This window comes from Serinus canaria, chromosome 2 (genome assembly GCF_022539315.1).
Source record: "Serinus canaria isolate serCan28SL12 chromosome 2, serCan2020, whole genome shotgun sequence".
In the NCBI taxonomy this organism is placed as follows: domain Eukaryota; kingdom Metazoa; phylum Chordata; class Aves; order Passeriformes; family Fringillidae; genus Serinus; species Serinus canaria.
In genome coordinates this window covers 15,012,324-15,030,842 of record NC_066315.1, presented here as the reverse complement: position 1 = coordinate 15,030,842, position 18,519 = coordinate 15,012,324, and the positions used below count along the sequence as shown (strand labels likewise).

The 18,519-nt window shown below is 42.0% G+C and overlaps 1 protein-coding gene and 2 long non-coding RNA genes across 7 annotated transcripts in view; 2 read left to right on the top strand and 1 right to left on the bottom strand.

Moving 5' to 3' along the window:
• Positions 1-618: 618 nt before the first annotated feature.
• On the bottom strand, positions 619-2,429 carry LOC108961460 (uncharacterized). 2 transcript variants are annotated; one of them, XR_003945885.2, is made up of 3 exons: positions 2,319-2,429; positions 1,173-1,259; positions 619-763 (listed from the first exon to the last, which is right to left on the bottom strand). It is a non-coding gene; the product is annotated as an uncharacterized LOC108961460 (long non-coding RNA). The 2 variants fall into 2 exon arrangements; XR_003945880.2 differs by lacking the exon at positions 2,319-2,429 and adding an exon at positions 1,624-2,118.
• Positions 1,330-18,519, top strand: part of ZEB1 (zinc finger E-box binding homeobox 1) — a 120,031-nt gene continuing 102,841 nt past the window's right edge. For 2 of the 3 annotated variants that reach the window (XM_030237305.2, XM_030237264.2), the window contains exon 1: positions 1,330-1,449. In XM_030237305.2, coding sequence (XP_030093165.1) covers positions 1,392-1,449 — 58 coding nt within the window. In that variant the 5' untranslated portion in view covers positions 1,330-1,391. Of the gene's footprint in view, positions 1,450-2,273; positions 2,315-18,519 lie in introns of those variants that run through there. The other variant, XM_050970867.1, reaches the window with a different exon arrangement.
• Positions 3,160-18,519, top strand: part of LOC127059233 (uncharacterized) — a 43,126-nt gene continuing 27,766 nt past the window's right edge. For both annotated transcript variants that reach the window (XR_007776865.1, XR_007776866.1), the window contains exons 1-4: positions 3,160-3,289; positions 4,878-4,985; positions 8,362-8,520; positions 9,851-10,025. This is a non-coding gene — a long non-coding RNA (uncharacterized LOC127059233). The remainder of the gene's footprint in view (positions 3,290-4,877; positions 4,986-8,361; positions 8,521-9,850; positions 10,026-18,519) is intronic.

Here is an 18,519-nt window from a genome sequence, read left to right as displayed (position 1 = left end):
TGGGGGTTTTTGAGGGTACAGTTGATTAGGAAAATATCTCTTTGGATTTTTACCTAAATCTGTGCCCATTTTAGCTCAATACTTCTTTTCTAAGCACTTCTGATTGTCCACACTTTTGTGGGAGCTTCAGATGCAAGGTATGTCCATAAACTGGCATCGTTCAATAGTTCATTTCCTATAGAAGTGTTATGCAGCTTCCATGAAATGAGGTGACTTGCTACACAGAAAGTGAATATATAGCATGTGGAATAGGACAGTGTAGAACAGCTGAAGGCCTCAAGTTCTGTAGTGTATCAATTTCTTATTGAAAGTATCCCATTAAGAGAAATGCTTTCACTGAAGTTTAATTTAATTACATTTAATTTCTTTAGATAAAAGAGTTCCCCAGAAGCATAGAACTATAAATTCTACAGAATCATGCCAAGATAAAGAAAAAAAAAGAGAAATAAGGAAGCCCAGAAGCAAGCTTACTAAATTATTTTATTGCCTGAAGTGAAAAGCAAGAGTAAATAAATAGCGCAAGTGTTTGATGGTTTTAATTTTTATATACATTAAATAAGTTTATTAAGCACAACAGAGGTTGCTTATTAATTATCCGTGAAAAACAGTTCTCTTCTTTTTATTCGTTAAGGCACAGAATTTTTATACCTCTCCTCCTCTCTGTAAAACAGGGAAGTATGACCCAGGAAAGCCCGAGTGCGGCAGACTTCGCGCACGGTGGGAACGGCGTCACGGCGGTGCAGCTGTTGGTTCTCGCTCAGCCCTGGAAGAGCAGACGCCGGTCCCGGTGAGCCGCGGGCTCGCCCGCAGCGCTGCGCGCCCCGCCAGGTGCGAGCTCCGCGGGCCGGCAGCACGGCCCCGCGCCGGGACAGCCCCGCGAGCCGCGAGAACCGGGCCGAGGCGCGCCGCCGCGGCCCCGCCGCACCTGGGGGCGTCTGCCGGGGCCGCACCTGGCAGCGGGGCGGGCGCGGGGCCGGCCCCTCAGCGCGGCGCTGCGGGACTGCCCCACGGGGGCAGCGACCACTGACATCCTCCCGCGCCGCCCCGGGGGCCAGCGACCACTGACACCCCCAGCCCGGCCCCGCCCCGCCCCGCGGGGGTCCCCTCGCGCTGCCGCCGGCGCGGGGGTGGGGGGCCGGAGCCCCCCCAGGCGGCGCGGCCGCCCCCGGTACCTGCGGGTGCAACTTTTCCCTCGTCGCCGTTCAAACGCGCTGCCGTAAAGCGCCCGTCTCCCGTGGCAACAAGGTTCCGGGCGAGCACTAGGTGTAGGAAGGTGATGTAAAAGTAAAACCACCCAGTGTCGTAAACCAGGTCCGGGGGGGAGGGGAGGGAGTGAGGGGGGCGGGCGGGGGAGGAGGTGACTGGAGCATTTAGACACCAGCGAGCGGATCATGGCGGATGGCCCCAGGTGTAAGCGCAGGAAGCAGCCGAACCCGCGCCGCAACAACGGTCAGTCACCCGTGGGGCAGCGCCGCGGCCGCGCTGGGGCGGCGGCGGGGCCGGGGCGGGGGCCGGGCACAGCCGTCCCGAGCGCGCAGGGGGGAGGTCGGGCGGGCGCCAAAGTAATTCCCCCGCCGCGGCTCGCCGGGAGCGCGGCTCCCTCCGCACCGTTATATCCGCTACCTGCAGCCTCCCTCGCCGCCGCCTCCCTCCTCCGCCTAGCGGTGCCTCCGCACTCCGCCACTGTCCGGGACCGTTACACGCTGCTTCCCCCTCAAGCCCCGCGACCGCCCCGCCGCCGGCAGCGGGCTCGGGGGCCCCCGGCCGCGCCGCCGCCCTCCGGCCCGGGCGGGGAGCGGCGGGGGAGCGACCGCCGCCCGCCCGGCCGCGGCAGCCTCAACTCCGAAACTTGTTACCTGCGCGCTACCCCGGGCGGAGCGGGGCCTCCCCCCGGCCCCGCGGGCGGGATCGCCCCGCCGCCCGCCCGGGAGCGCCTCTGCCGCCCGCCGGAGTTTCCTCCCCGCTCGCCCGGTAGCGGGCCGGCTCCTCGCCCCCGGCCGGCGCTCGCCTTTCTTGGGGCGGCGGTGGGGGACGCCGGCCGTCCCCGAGGGGACACACCCGGGAGCACATGCCGGGGAGGCACCGCCGCCGCAGCGGGCGGCGATTCGCGCGGGGACAGCGCGGCCGCCCCGGGCCGGCGCCCCCGCTCCGCGCCCGCCCGCCCGCTCCGCGCCTCCCCGCCCCGCAGAGAGTTGGTGCCCGGCGGCGCCCCGCGGCCGCGCTGCCGCCCCGCCGGGCCGGTGGGGAAGGGAGGGCTGCGCCCGGGCGGCGGGGGCGGGCGGCGAAGTTTCTTCCCTTCCCTCTGGCTTCGGAGGTACCTGTTTGTATAATAATGGGTGGTAACGGTTTGGCCGGGGGCCCCCCGCTCCGCTCTCCGTGCGTGTGTGACCAGCTGCTGCAGTCTATATAAGGAATTACATTTACATTTCGGGCTTAAGGGCTGCTGTGGGGTGGTGTTTTTTTCCCCTTTGGTACGTGTGTTACTTTAAGATGCAATGGTAAGGTACACGGCGGGGGGAATAAAGGCTCGTAACACCCACTCTCTACTTATTTTCTGGAAAATGGAGAAGTAGTTCGGTCCTCGTAGCACGACTCTTCGGAATAGGATGTAGAGTAGGCGATTTTGTAACCCTCCTTGGCAATTTTAGGTTTTATGTGGCATTTCCTGTGCAGGGTCACAGATAGGAAGGCTTTGCCTGCGATCTGAGATGTTTTCATATGCAGTGAACGGTCTCCGAAATAGATCGGAGTCACGATCGGTGCTTCACCTCTCTAATCCTCCCTGTTCGGGGCATAGCGTGGTGATAAATGACGGCCTTTCCAGGGGCTAACGGGTTGGTTTGATTGCGTTGAACTTAAAAGGCTTTTCTTATTTTTGTTGTATGCGTTTTCTAGCTTGCACGCTCATGTAATTAATTCCTTGTCCTAGTGTAAATATTTATATTTAGTTACGTGATTTGGCTGTGCTAAAGGTAAGTTTAGAAAGTGCTTTTCTCTTTACCTTATTAAAAATGTGGATGATCAGAGAAAGGGGCTTTTCTTGTTGCTGACGACAACATGTGTGACATGTGAGTCTGAACCACCCAGCGTCTGTGCAGGAGCTGTAAACATGTTTACCTGAACAGGAAAGAAAATGGATTTTTCTCTTAAAGATCCAGTGATATGAATACCATACTCTTGAAGCATATCAACAGATGACTTGAGAGAGAAATTTTCTGAAAACCTGCCTTTTGAAATCGACGGGGAAAAAAAGATCCTTGATTGCTGCAGCAAATGGCAACTTGTGCAGGTAGAAAAAAAAGATGGTGTTTAGTTTTCTCCTGCATGCATGTCAGCCCCCTCCTGTCTGCTGCTTTCATTCTCAAGGGAGGGATTTATTTACCACGCTTGCTGTCAGTGTTTTTCCTTTGTGCTTAATATTAGAAAACCAGATTTAAGGCTGTTTAGCACAAACCGTTTTGTCTGCAGTGTGTATCACTTGCAGAAAACAAAAGGTGTATAAGATCTGGTATCATTCCAGGTATCTTTCATCTTCATCACTTTTGGACCTCATTCCTGCACCTACTTTATTATGTAAAGCCTCTGAGTCTTTATCAGTTAGTTCTGTAATATAAAATGTAGTGTGTCTTGGTTTAGGTTGGTTTTGGTTCGTTTTATTGAGGAATTAAAACCAACTTAAGTCATTGTGCATTGGAGCATCAGGATCAGTTAGATAATAGAATCTGGATAATAGAGATTTCTCAGCAGTGGGTTTATGTTTGACTTGCAAATATTTACTGAAGAAAATGCATAGAAAAAATGTTAACCCTTTAACCTTTAAAATAAATAAGTATGAGGCTTTTTTTTCCTCCCAAAGTCGCAGAATGCACTTGGTTCTTATAGGTATCTTCGGTTAATGAGGAATGGGCATAGGGGAGATGCATAAGCTACTGGCTTGTTTCTAGTATAAAAAAGAAAAGCATTTTAATGTTGTTTCCTATCCATGTTCCCACAGAATATGAAATTATTACAGAGAGATTGCATTAGACATCCAGTATGCCAGTTAATAATACTGGGCTATGTCATTGAGTACTGTAAACTTTTCTTTTTTTTTATCTCTTGTTAAACTTAATACAGCTAATCTTATACTGTAAACTTTTGTTTTTTCTTTCTTTCCCCTGCTTTCTCTCTGTGTTTGGGAGCCATCCTGGTGCATTAACTCTAGCTGGAAAGACAGTCTTATCATCTTAGCTCTGGAGCTGGTTCCTTTTCTGCCTTGTTTATTGGTCCCTACAGCAAAGAGCCGATTGGTGCTGCCATTAAGGCCTCCTCTTAGAAGGAAATCTGGCACTTCCTACCTGAAGAAAGTGTCATTGTCCTTAGTTCTGGCCAATACACAAACAACTTCTGCTACAGCAGAAGAGTTAACAAAGAGTTGAGATAATGTGATACAGCAGAAACACAGTGCTGGTTGGGAGTCTCTCATCCCATCTACGTCTTTCCCTTCTCCCTCACGTCTTTCCCTTCTCCCTCTTTTTTGATAGAAAAATGAAGAGGAGGCAAGAGAGACATGGTTTAGGTATTTTTTACCAGTCATCTGCATAGCCACGCTCTTGTGAGACTCCTGAGTAGACTTCAAATAGATTCAATATCAGCAAAGGTTTTCTTATTCTGAGTTGGTTTGCAGTCAGGATTAGTTGCTTTCCTAGCTTCTCTCATGTATGTTACGGGGTTGTCTTAGTTCTTATTAAACAGCAAAACTGACAGTGACACATCTTGTTCTTCAGCAATGCTGTGAGATAAGTAAAACAAAATATTTAAAACTTTCCTTCCTAGAGTGTGAAAAGATATCAACGTTAAGTATAGATGTTCTGAAAATAATGCAAGTATGCCTTCAGGTTTTTCAGATGCATGTTGATGGTGAAAAGAGGAATGTATGAATCTGGGTAAATTCTGCATGCTGTCAGGTACATGTGAGGAGAAGATATCAGCCAGCCTTGGTCACAGTGAGTTCATTACTAAAAGGTTATGTCGATTGACTTGTTAGAGTGCTATTGCAGTTGCTTTACAGTTGGTTCTTCTCTCTTTTTATTTCTATTAGGTAACACTTTCATGAAAAGTTTTGCTACCAGGCTAAGAATTGTAAGAACACTGTAAGTTCCTTTGAATAAGGCAAAAGCATATTTCTTTTAGCTCCAAGGTGTTGGCTGCCAGCAGGACTTCAGGTGTTAGTGACACTTGGGATACAACATTGCTGGTTATGCCTGTCTTCTCTTGCCCCCTTGCCTTTCTTTTTTGCTATGTATCATGTTTTCACTCTAATGTTAATTTAAATTTGCAATTTGAGATTTGTAGAATGTAGCCTGAGTTAAAATTCCAGGCACAGTGAGCAGGTCTACGTGGACAGCTGAATTAACTGTTTGAGACCAAGGAAACCTTCTCTCTTATAAACAAGTAGTACTTCTGTTTTAGTGTTAGTTACTGAAATACAGTGTGAGTTCCTCTTAAAAAGGTCACTATTTCTTCATTTTTCTGTCAGCAGTCAGTGCTTGTTATTTAACAGTTGTAAAGCAGGTTGTCTTATGGTAATTAATTACCTGAGGCAGTTCGGTGTTTTTAAAGTAATTTGTTTCCTGAAACAATTTGCCTTGCTTGTAGGGCTCTGTACATGTGCTGCTGAAAGTGTTAATGAAAAGTAGCAAGAAGATGAAACTTTCCTTCTGACATGGGCTTCCCACTCATAGAAATCACTCAGTGTTTTTAGTTAGAAGTCTGAGGATTTGACTTCTTTGAATTCAGTCCAAATTTTCTGTTGAATATTTTTAGTTACATTAGGTAGACTCAGTAGGGAGGGGTTTCTGTGGACTTTGGGCTTTATGACAGGTCCTGTTAATTTGTGTTACTGACTTTGGTTGGGCTCCTGCTCTCTGTAAGCAGCTCCTTTGTGGACAGAGCAGGAGGAAGGGGTTCTACAGCTGTTCCCTGCTTCTTTCCCCACTAACACTCCAGTTGTGGTATTAGCCTGTAATTTTTTCTTATGGATGTTTTCCAGTGCTGGGGGGAGAGGCTGAAGTGCTCTGAAGTCAAAATATCACTGTAATGCCTTTCCTGATGTGGAAACATCTGTTTTAATAGAGTTCAAAATGCCAGCAAGGGATGGCAGACACTTTTAACATGTGTGGGACTCTGTATTACTATGGTAAAGAAATAAAATTAACTTCTGTGAAACTTGGGTTGTGGGTTTTTTAACTGATTTTTGATGAACTGCTCTCTGTTGCAGAGAAACTGCTGAAACTACATTATCTGGCCAAATACCTCTTAAGCATCTCTTCTTCTAAATTCAGTCATTATTGTTTACCAAAAATATAAGCTTATTGCTCAAGTCATTAGCTGTTTGTAGTCACTTCAAAAACTTTTAGCTAACTGATATTGCAAGCTGATTGGAGTAGGTGTCCTTTGTCAACTGTAAACAGAACATTCAGAGTCTCTGGAAATCATAAGGATTTTACTCGTGATAGGTTTCAAATACCCAAAACTAGAGGTTGAAATCCAAAATTATTCTGTTTTTATGTAGGCTTTCATACCGTATTTCAAAGTACGGTTCCAGATTAACTTTCAGCCGATTAACATCAATATTCCTGAATTTTTGGTGGTCGTTACCTACATTATTCAAGACAAGTCACACCTAGGATCTTTCCTCTTTTGGGCAAGTAAGCAGAACCCTGTCTTTCATTTGTGGTCTCAGAAACATTGGTGCTTCATTCTGGCAGCTGTAATAGGCCTGTTATTTTTGAGAACTAAATTCTCAAGTGACTTACCCAAGGTCACACAGGAAGTCCATAGCAAGACTGAGTCCCAATCCATTTTTAATCCTCAGGACTACTCTTGCATTTGGCTTGATCTAGAGCCTTAAAGGGAAAGAATAATTTTGTCATTTGGTAGTTACTAGTCCTTTCAGCTTAATTGTTTAAGTTCTTTCATATTTATTGGAATATTTTTGCTTCCACCAAACAAGTGGCAAGATGCAACATTCAATGTTGTCTTTAGCCATTTTTAGATGGTATTAAGATACACTATGAAGACAGGAAACATCACCAGTGAAAATACTATGTAGTGATGTGCCAGAAAAGTAGAATGTTGTCTTCTGGTGTGTTTTGTATTTCCAAATCTTATGTTCAGTGATGCAAGGGTAGACAAAAATAAATCACATCATGAAGGAATTAGTTAAGGTCTATACTGTTAACATCAACATGCCTGCTGTGATGTGGAGGGTTTTAAGGGGACTTTGTTAGAGTTTAACATCTGGGCAGAAATTATTTCATCAGATGCTGGTTTTGTTGTGACAGTAATGACTAGAGAAGAGTCTCAGTGTGTTACTGGTATTTCTAATATTGGAAAATGGTAAGTAAATAAAAAAGCATGTCCTCCTCAAAACAAAACTTTCCCAGGAATGCTTAAATAAGTGCCAGGCCTGATAAGTTGACTAGACTGGGACAGACACATGCAAGTCTAGGTTTTACCACCACAGCTGCTTGTCACAGGTGGAGCTGTGTGGGAAGCAGCTGTGAGTGCTGGTGGGTGCTGCTCCTGCCTGGGCAGTGCGAGGCAAAGGTGGGTAGTGAAGAGTGTTTTCATATCTTCATTTGAGAAGATGTGTAGTTAGCTCCACTCATGAGACGCTGCAATACATCCATCAGGATAGAGATTCTTTCCTGCTGTTTGAAGTCTTTAGTAGTTAAAAAAAATGTGGACAAATGCCCAAAGAAAGGTGTGAGAGCAGAGGGGTGTATGCATGCTTGCTGCATGGGCAAGGCAAAGTGTGTATGAAGGAGGAAGAGTGGAGTAGGCAGGGGTGTAGTCTGCTTATCACTGAAGGGCTGATACCTGATTTCTAATGCACCTTTCTGGCCTTCCAGGGAGGAATGTATTTGGCTGCTGTATGACAAGATCACAGTGGCAAATAGCTTTGGCCTCAGCTGGCTGAGTGATGCCTTGAAATACTGGAATTGTTGTTGAGCTGTGTAGGGGGTTTCATGAGTCTCTTGTTTTGTAATACTTTCTATTTCCATGTTATGTTGGCAAGTTTTTTTCAACCTTTATAAGCCATTGCCTCTAATACTCTGAGTTGATTTTTTAGCTAATTATTATGTGCTCATGTATTTCTCAGTCTTGGTTTGCTTTTCTGGTTCTCCAGTTCCTTGCATCTTATTTTATTGTTGTTGGAAAAAATAATAAAAGTTTGATATTTTAAAAAACTGTCACAGTTGCAACTTTCTAATCTTTGTGACCATTTCTTTCAAGGAAAGAGCAGAGTTGCTTTCATTTTTCCTATTGAGCTACATTTTTTTAAATTAATAATCTATTTATTTCTTTTTTGTGTAGATAAGTAGTATTCCTGAGTGATAGTCAAGAAGAATGGGAATCACAGTCAAGAGCAGTGAGACTTGATGGATAAAATACTGACTCCAGTTAAATGCAGCATAACTTTATAAATCTATTTCAGTACTCCTGAGAAAGAATACTACTTCCATCACACAGAGTGTAAGCACCTTTCAGGTAGTAAAAATGCATGTTCTGAGTCTTCCTGTATCTTGGCCTATACATCCAATTCCTTGTGTGAGTACCTGGCAGCTCCCATTTATGTGTTAGCAGAGTAGGTGATGGTAGAGTAGAAAGAAGAAACTTGTTAAATTTTTATCTGTATGTGGAGCAGCAGGGCAGGATTCAGATGTTTCAGTTGGGTAATGCTGAACATATTAACCATGTTTCTTTAGACCTGTGCATTTGTTCCCCGAAAGAACAATAGAGAAGAAAGGAGCCTTTTTTACTTTGCCTCACTCTGATTGTCTCAGGTGGCATTATTGTAATGTAATATATTTTATTTTAACATGCCTTTTCAGAGCAACAGAAGTTAACTAAAAATATGCTTTCTCATTTTTGAGAAGTCAGGACTGTTTGAAAGCAGCCTGTTTCAGTTCTCTCCTTTTCAGCTGTCATTCCCAGCTGTCACAATCTCTGTGATGTGAGGACTTTACCCCTGTTGTTTCAAAGCAGTTTGGTTAACAGCTGCTGTCACCCAAAAGTTAAAACCTGAAAATGGGCATCCTTTATTAGTTTCCTTACAAATATTTGCTTTCTGTTTAGTAGCATGTTTCTTGTTGCCCTCCCTTCAATGTGTTCCATTGATCCTATTTTTGGAGAACTGTGGAAAGCAAATGATTTTTGGAGAACTGTGGAAAGCAAATGAACATGTCTAATGATGAACATATTCTTAATTATAAGTGAAAAAGAGAGAATTTTTTTTTTTTTTTTTTGCTGTGATGACTTTGCTTCCTGTTCAGTTAGGATCTGTGAATATGAGTAGCAGTTGTTCTTCAGTGAAAGGACATGTAAAATTAGTTCTTTAAACACCAAGAACTCTCAGTGGTATGGAGTGTATCGGAAGGAGGAGAAACAACTGTTCCTTAACTAACTGCATAGTATTCTGTACTTCTTCTGATGCAGATATCCTCTTTTTCTGCAACTCCCCAGTTCTTTACCTTCTCACAGGTCAAGAACACTGGAGGAGCTGGCAAGATCATTGGAGATAAATTAGTTATAAACCTTGCCATTCACCATGATTCTGAGAGTGATTTTCATGGACAGCACTAGAAGGGGTTAAGAGTCTGAAGTGGTAGAGAGTATTTTTACCTGTGAACTACTGTGCCTGTCCTTGTTAGGATCAAATGCTAGTTGGGCCAGTGATGCTAGAGAGCACCTTCAGTTATTGTGATGTAAAATGTTTTCATTATTTCAGCAAATATCCTTTTCCCAATTCTCTTTGATAGGCAGCTGACAGACAGTGAGGGCAATTTTCTGTTCTATTTTGTAGGCATCCATCCACAGATGTGTATGTGGAAGAAAGCAAAATGATATTACAAAACATCACAAATGTGGCAAGATTTGAAAAAAGCCTGGGGAAATCTATTCCATCTGAAAAAGGACAAACTAAAGAACAGAAAAATCAGGCCTTAACTACAAGACTTTAGTTGATTTTTATTGAACTGGTAGGTCCCTAAAGAAGCAGGTTGGGCTTTTTATTTGTTTGTTTTCCTAACACCTTCCTTCTCATGTAAGTAACATAATTTTTATTAATGCCTAGAAGGATCAGGGAGATGAGTTGTCCCTTTTTCTAAGATGCACTTGCCTTTAAACAGTTTTTCTTAATGCCTTGAGGTATTTTTTTCTTGTGTGCTTCCAGGTGTGTATCAGATTTTCCTTCTTCACACCTTCTAGTCCATTTTGTCATTTTTCTTAAGTTCCTGTAAGCTATCCACTATGTCATGTTAAGTCTTAGACTGGAAAAAGAGATACTGTTCAGAATCTGTAACTTGTTTAATCTTCCATCCTTTTTTTGTTTATGTCTTTCCAAAGCCTTTCCTTTTCTTCATAGTATTCCTGGCACAGCTATTTGGTTAAGTCAAGCAAAATAGAACCAGTCACACACTACTGGATTCATTCTTATGCTATTGTTCACAGGAAGGACCTAGGTACAGTTTGCCTGGTAAAGAGCATGAGGTGGTGAATAAGGTCTTTGAAGCAGATTTGGAGCTGTAATGACTGGCTTCCTTCCCTGCTGCTGTCCCTTCCCCTTCCTTGCTAAGCATTTTCATTTGAAATACTAAGGTGTGGTCATCGGGCATATCTGTTCTCAACTTCCAGTAATTTTTTGCTCACTGCTGAGCTGCACATAATTACATATGCAAATGTAGTATTTTTATCCCCCTTCTTACCTTGTACATGTGGGAGAGGAAGATAAGGTTGCAGAGTACTGTCGGGGATGTGCTGCTGTTGAGGAGATGCTGCAGATGGCTGCAGGAGACAAGTACTCGACCTGCAGGACAAGGCTCAGCAGGGGATTTCAGAACTTCCATGTCTGAAAGGCAACAAAAACCCAGTATTTTTGCCAACTTTAAACTTTAGATAGGAGCAGATTGTAGAATGGCTTGTTATAACAACCTATTTTGATACATTCTAGCTACTGAGTGCTGAAACTAAATTTGCATTTCTTGTACAGATTTGTTTTGTAGACATATATATATCATATATATATATATCTGTAGTTATATCCAATAATTTAATTTATTAGACTGGTCTGAATGCTCCCAGTAGTAACACAAGGTAGACTTCTGTTTGTGAGTGTTGTAATGATAGTAAAACCACAGAGACTAATTCTATGGAACAACCTATTCTGCCAACTTCTGCCCTTCATGGTAAGGCTTACCTTGTACATTTTCCAGATTTGGAATTGACAGATGTACTGTATTCCTGGAACACTAAGTATGATTTTGAGCAAATATTGGAAGATAGAATTGGTTCTATAGTGCAACCAAAAGACTGGGAGACTTTCTGCACAGTAGTGAAATAATACCTTAGAAATGAGAAGCAGAATTTAATTGGTAGTTATGGCATAGGAAAAGAGAAATGGTTCCAGTGACACATCACACAGTATAACGTGCCATAGTTCTCTCTGTTTCACCACGTGATTAGTCACGCCTGCATAGTTCATGTGGTAGTTACATGATGATGAGCCTGCCTTAAAAAGATGAGCCTGGCTTTTACCTCAGCATGTAAGTGAATAAAACTAGTGGCAGACTTTGTTTCTGTGAACTAAGCCAGTTCACATAAGGAGAATTTTAGCTTTCCAACTGTAAAGGATACAAATAGACTTAGTTGAATAAAAATCATGACACACAGCAGAGGTTTATGGTCCTGACAGAAAACCTTACAAGATGTTTGATGCAAATCTGTGGATCTGATGCTTCAGAAATGTTTTTGGCAGTACTGCTTGTGACAGTGCTAGGATGCTTTCCTTCAGAAGTGAAATAAAATAAGGTGGTTAAGAACTCTGGCATTTTCTTTGTTTTAGCATGAAGTTGCAAGCCTTCTCAATTTATTTATGTCATGTGCCTGGAAAAAAGTAATTAAAAAGCTCCTTGTTATGCACTACTGTATGGAAATAATTTATTGCATTTGCTTTTTCATATGTATGGTGTTGCAATAATTTGGCATGTAGAAAATATATACAACTCTTTAGAAAAGAGTGAGTTCTTTTCTGAGCCAGAAAAAAAACAGAAGTGCTGAAATCTAAAGCTTGTCAAATGTCTTGTTCTAATAGTTTACAGTTGCCTGTATTTAATGCTCTTTTTGATGGTTTTTTTAATGCTCTTTTTGATGGTTTTTTTTAAGCATTTTGAAGGTCTTGTATAGCAAATTCTCAGAATAAAAATGTTTGAGTTTTCAAAGGTTCCAAGGTGCTCGTTTACTGAGTGAAGTCTTCCAGGTTTGTGCCTTAAAGTATCTTAATAGGCATCCTAATGGAGCTTTTTATCCCTTAAATATTTCCCCAACCTGTCCACCTTTAAAGAATGTGTGTCTTCCTTCAACCACAATTTTAAGTAGGGCTGTCAATCTAATATGTGTCTTGTTCATTCTTGGTCTACTGTTGGAACACTTTGTAGCTGAAGTGTGTGTGCGCATGTGCAGCTGCATGAGCTGTTTTCCTGCCTTTTCCTTTTGTCTGTCAAGCTTCTGGCTGATAGCAGATTAGCCATCTGAATGTGGGCAGCAAAGAGTAATGGGCTGTACAGAATGCCTGGGGCTTCTTGCATACAATAAAATGACTCCATTATAAAGCAAAAAAATGACAAGCCTGCCATGGAGGATGTCTGTACTGGAGATGGAGAGAGTAGCCTTTGGTTTATGATCATGTTATTGGGTATAAAATAAACTTAATTTTTTTCAACTGTCAAAAGTATTTCTAGGTGCTTTACAGAGCAGTGCTGACAGTTCTTGTAGCAGGAAAATACTTATGAGCTAAATTGGTGATGTACTACTTGCTATTCCTGATTGCTGTATATGTGTGGGGGAAGGAAGGGAGTAACAGCATGATGGCTCAGTTTCATTTTCGTCATGCAGGTGTGTGTGGTTTTTTCCTTTTTTTTAAATTCTGTTATCTCTAATGTTTTGCTTAGTTACAGGATTACATAATCTGCCCTGCAGAAGTGTGTTAGGTTTATTAAGTCTTTTGGAAGATGTGCTAATACAGATTTGAAGGAAATTGGGCCAGGAGCATGGCTGAGACACAGGGAGTCCAGATGCTGGAGGAGGACATGAAATATAAAGCTGTAGAGAGTTGGCTCAAGTAGACAAATGAGGCTGTGTGCAGAAGCATAGTAGCAGGAAAACTAACGAGGAATCTTATCCAGTGTTTAAAAAGCCCTCTCAATTGTCTATGGTTTACTATGTCAGTAAGCAGTAGTGGCTGCTTGAGCACTTGTAACTTCCAGTTACAGCTTTCAAGAAGATTTTATTTGTTTGTTTTTATGGCATTCAAGCTCTAAAAGGTGCTGTCCCCCATAAAAAAAAAAAAAAAACCAAAAAACAGGTGCAGTACATTAATTTATGCTAAATGGAAGATCTTCCTGGTTTGCATCTGCTCAGGAAATTAAGACAGCTTCTGATATATATGAGCTTCCAAACTACCTGGCAAGTCAGGATAAAAACAATTTGGTATATAGAATATGGATGTATTGTTAAAGCACGGAAAACTTGTATTTAAATACTTAATTAAACAAACCTCTTAACTGACATTTGGTGTAGTTTGTCTTGCTTGTTGTGGTCTGTTCTATATGTTGCTGTGGTTACAACTGAAATGGACTGGAAATCTATGCTTTAGCAGCAAAATGTATGAATTGCAACTTTTAATAAATAAAATGGGAATACTGTTTGAACAAGATTTATTTTTCTCGTTCTGTTAGCTGCTGCCAGGTCTCCTTGTGACTGTTCTGGATGTGGATACTGTTTGTTGTTAGGATTGTGTCTTTCAAAGATCTCGTTTTAGCTACATGTTACACACCAATTTTCCCCAGTCCCTTGGATTGATTTTCCTTAAGCAAAAACCCTTCCTCAAAATTTCTGCTCCCTTCCTCTCCTCCAATAAAGTCTGCTGCCTGTCGCCTTCTCCCCCCTCTCCCAAGGAAAAAGGAAGTAACTGGAACTGATAATACCATAGAGCTCTACAAATGCTGCTCCCTCGACAGCAGTATTAATTCTCTTTACATACATTTTTATTTTGCATTCAGAATTGTTTCTATAATAATGATCTTTTTATGGTGCTGAAGACTGTAGCTACTTAGCAAGGAAGCTGGTGATAAAACTAAAGCTTAGTTAACTATCTCTAATAGTGGGTAGTTTGTAACTGGTGACAAATAAAATACATTCCAGACTAGTTTAAGAGAGATCTGTGGGGTGTTTCTTGTCTCCTCTTTCTTTGCCCCATGTGATTGCTGTGGTTTACAGTAGGAAGCCACTAGTTTCTGCAGTCACAGATGGAAAGGGAGGTATATTCACTGGTAGGTGATGTAAAGACATCTGAGTAAGAATAAGAAAGTGAACTCTCTTAGTGGGGAAGGAGTTAGCTACATATTTTACAAATCTTTCAACATCTGTGACTTAATTGGCACTCCTGAAAGCAGTATGTTGCACATTATTGCAGCTTAGGAAAGTTGCATTTATGAATATGAATAAAAAGATCTAGACCTGTTCTTGGCTCTTATAGGGTTTTTATAGTTACATATTGGACTGAGAAGGGTATTGCCTTTGACTGATCTGGCTGGCATGGCTACAGTATTGTGCTGTGGCTGGTTTTCAGGACAGATAAGGGAAATTGCAGACAAGCAGAGTGGCAGAACAGTTGGAAGATCATCTTCACATAGGCAGAAGAAAATGTGGAAAATGGGGTTCCATTATCTTAAAAGTATTTAGGTACAGAAAAAGTATTCTTTTGGTGGACAGTTTTGCTTGTATTTTTCTGTATTGTTTAAGGTGTAATGGTGGCACAGCTGACTCAAACACCATATTAGGTGGAAAGTTTGCAGATATGAAAGGATCTGTGTTAATATATTCCAAACATCCATAAAAGAAGTCTTGTAATGGGGCATATACCATTGGGGGATGGGGTGTGTGGAACCCAGTGTCCTTGCTTCCTAGAGTTGAATGACTGCTCTTCATTAGTGGCATGTGCTATGGTGGGTCAGTCTGTCTGATCAAGCAGTACACTGTTTCTAAACATCCCTTTCAGACAAATTCACCAAAACCAGGAATTTTTGAAAACTTTCTGGGTCCTGCTAGTTAGTACCTGTTAGTTTGGAAGTCAGCATTTGGTTAACTAGTATGGTTGAAGTTCACTATTTAAAAATACACTAGTGAAATATAGTCTTAGTACTAAGAAACAGGATTAACCCTCAGTCCTTGGGTTGATACTTTAAATTTCTTGGTAATTTTTTATTGGCAAATACTAGTACAGCAGTATTGGAATCCTGAGTTTAGGATGTGATAATTAAGAGGACCTGCTGCAGAGCTGTGAAATGGCATGGGGCAGAAACTAGTAAGTCCATGTTTTTCAGGTTTAAAAGGTAACCAGTTCAGAATATTCATTGCTAGATTTAACTCGATCTGCAACATATTCTAAAACTATGTGAACAGGTTGTCTTTTGCTGATTGGAGTGAGGAAGATGTGGAAAGAGCTTAGTGTCTCCTCTGTAAAGTGTCTTGTGTACAAGCTATGAATTTACAGGCCTTGTGCAAACTTGGATCCAAAGTGCAGTGCTTCTCACAAAATGAGATGCTTAGAAAATGCAGGCCTGGAAGGTGCTTTCTTGTATCCTTCACTTCGTGTCCTCCCCCCAGTTTTCCTGTTGTGGGTCCTAGTGGCCAGCCCTTGCCTTAAGCTTTGACAAACACAGTGCTATGAAGATGTGGAAGCTCACAGGTTCACAGTGATTTGCTCTTGCTCCCTATTTGAGCCCAGGACCATGCAGTTTACCTGTCTTTTGTCTGTTTTGGCTTTTTTTTTTTTTTTTTTTTTTTTTTGGTAGAACAGATTTGTTTCTGCAGTAGACAAGTTAGGGTATGTGAAATATTGTTTGTTGCCATCTTTTCTATGTGTTGTAGGCCCTGTGTGAATCCTGATGACTCCAGCAAAAATGAAGAAGAGTTTTTTAGATGTACTGTATAGACATGTTATAAAGCCTTATGTTTTTCTCCTTATTCTGGAATTGAGTGGAAGTTGAATGTAGAGTAGAAGTTAAATGAGTCAGTGCAATGTTCTTGCTCCTGGATGAAGTAGTGAATCCTGTCATGCTTATCTAGCTGTCCAAAAGCCTCAAGATTTTAAGATGTGCAGAGCTACAGTGTATTTTCACCTCCATTCTTCCCTCTCTTTCAGGCAAGATTGTTTTAGAGATGGGAAAAAATGCTACCAAAAAAAGCCAAATCTATGTTTTTCAGCTTAAATAAGGCTTATGATTATCTCGGCTGTAATAATAGGTGGTTTAGGTTTCTTGGAGCAAATCATGCAGTTCTGGAAAACCTATGTGATTATTACAGATTACTTCAGGGGACAGTCTCTGATACAGCTGGGAACTCTTTAATTTGGGTAACTTGCAGAGACTGAAACGCAATCCTCAGCTGATCAGCCTGTAGCATATGAGAACAAGGAGTGTCATGTTCTGTTTTAGAGGAAACAAGTATTCAAAATCATTCAGGTTCATTCACATGTGCTTGCCCTTAGATTTCCTTTTGATCTTGACTCACAGTGGAGTTCTGGAAAATCATGCAGCCAAAAAAAAAAAATTGATATTACTGTCTTGGGTGTTATTGATGAAACTAAGCAATACTTCTGGTTCTATTTATTTTCGTTTTGGTTTTTAAGGTTTTGTTAACTGAATCTTATTTCTCTGTACCTCTCAAATTCCCAGAGTATCTGGTAGCCATCACAGCCATCTACAAAACTCAGAATATCCTGAAACTAGTAAGCAACTGCATCAACATGACAAATCTGTTTGCTTACACAGCATGATAGAATAGGAGGGATTTCTGTACCATCTTGAACTCAACCTGCCAGGCATTAGGAAAGCAATGTGCTTTGTTCACAGCAGGGGACAGAAGGGATTTGGAGAGAAGTGAGGCCTGCATTTTCTTGTGATGCTTGTGTTGTCATCCTCACGTGAGAAGGAGCAAGGGTTCTTTAGTCATCTCTCCTGTCTCAAACCCTCTAGAAGTGTTATTTTTGTTGCTTTTCTCCATTTCTGCAAGCAGGACACTCATAGAAAGCCTACGTGTAGGTTTCCATTTAGGCTTGGGGGCTCTGGAACAAAGTATTCAGTCTTTGAGATCATGTCAATCTTCTACTTTTAATGGAATCTTAGTTATTCATGTGGGAAAGGTGCAGATGAAGTCATACTGAGCATCTGCAGGATTCAGGGGGCCTATTTCCTTAGTCAAAAAGAACAAACATGTTTTGTGCTTCCTTGAGAGGTATTTTTTTTCCATTTGTGAAAAGAATAAAGACTGTCTTCTGCCCAAAGGTTATTTAAATTGATGCCCTAGTGTTTGAGATGAGAGCAAGTAATGCAACTAATTCCTGTCAGTTATTGGTGTGTGTCCCACTAAACACAAGCCTCTTGCTGCTGCCTTGAGAAGCAGTCAGTGGGGCTGTCCTGTGTCTGCTCTTACCTGGGTGTATGCCTTTGGTGGAAACCATGAGGAATAGAGGCTGCTTTTTGGCAGATGCACTGACAGTGCTCTGGCATAGGAGCTAGAAGGGGTAGTAGTAGGAGATGTTGGTGCCTTCAGCTTGGGGGAGTCTGGGTTGCTGATTGCCAGCTATGGTGAGCCAGTATCCTTATGGAAAACCACCTCCTATAATAAAGTGAGGTTTGAGATTCTCTTTAGTTGTCTACTGGCGGCAAAATGCTGTATTATTTGTAAGACATGAAGAAATAGAGTTGTTCCTAGGAAAACACTGCCTCAGAAATGCCACTTTTAGGGTGTAGACCCCTTTGTCAGCAGTAAAAACAAATAACAACTTGCTTGCTGAACTGTGACCTGTTTTGGAGTGACAGTCTTGCAGCTTGCTGAATCGACAGCTGGGCTTGCCACTGTGATGCCCGGAGCTGAGAGCGAGCTTCACAAAGGCTTTGGAAGAATACATTTGTTTTCGTTCCCTGTTGTTATTTCTCAGCAGGTTTTCAGTGGCAGGATCCCCCACTTTAAGTAGCCCTGAAGCTTCCCAGCCCACTACTGTTTCAAGTTAGTTTCTTGTGTGCATTCTTTAAATATCCTGAATGGCAGCTGGAAGACTCAAATAATATTTGAGAAACTAAAAAAAATCAATGATAAGTTATTTGATTAACCTTTTTGAGCTCTCTAGTGTAGCTTAGTGATTTAAATGTGACTTTTTTTCCAGTTTGAAGCAACTAATTAACTTCTAGTTAGGTAGTAAAAACTGTGGGTTTGGCTTTTTTATTTAAAGAGAGAAGTATATAAATAGTTTGGTCAGATCTTCTTTCTAATAATAATTCAATATTCTGCAGATGAGTTATGTGAGTTGACAGGAATCTGGCTAAAAAGGAGAATGATCCATTTTTTCAGATGAGGTAGTGCCAATTGTGAGGATTAAATGTTCATGCAAAAATTATATTATCTCTGAGCTAAATT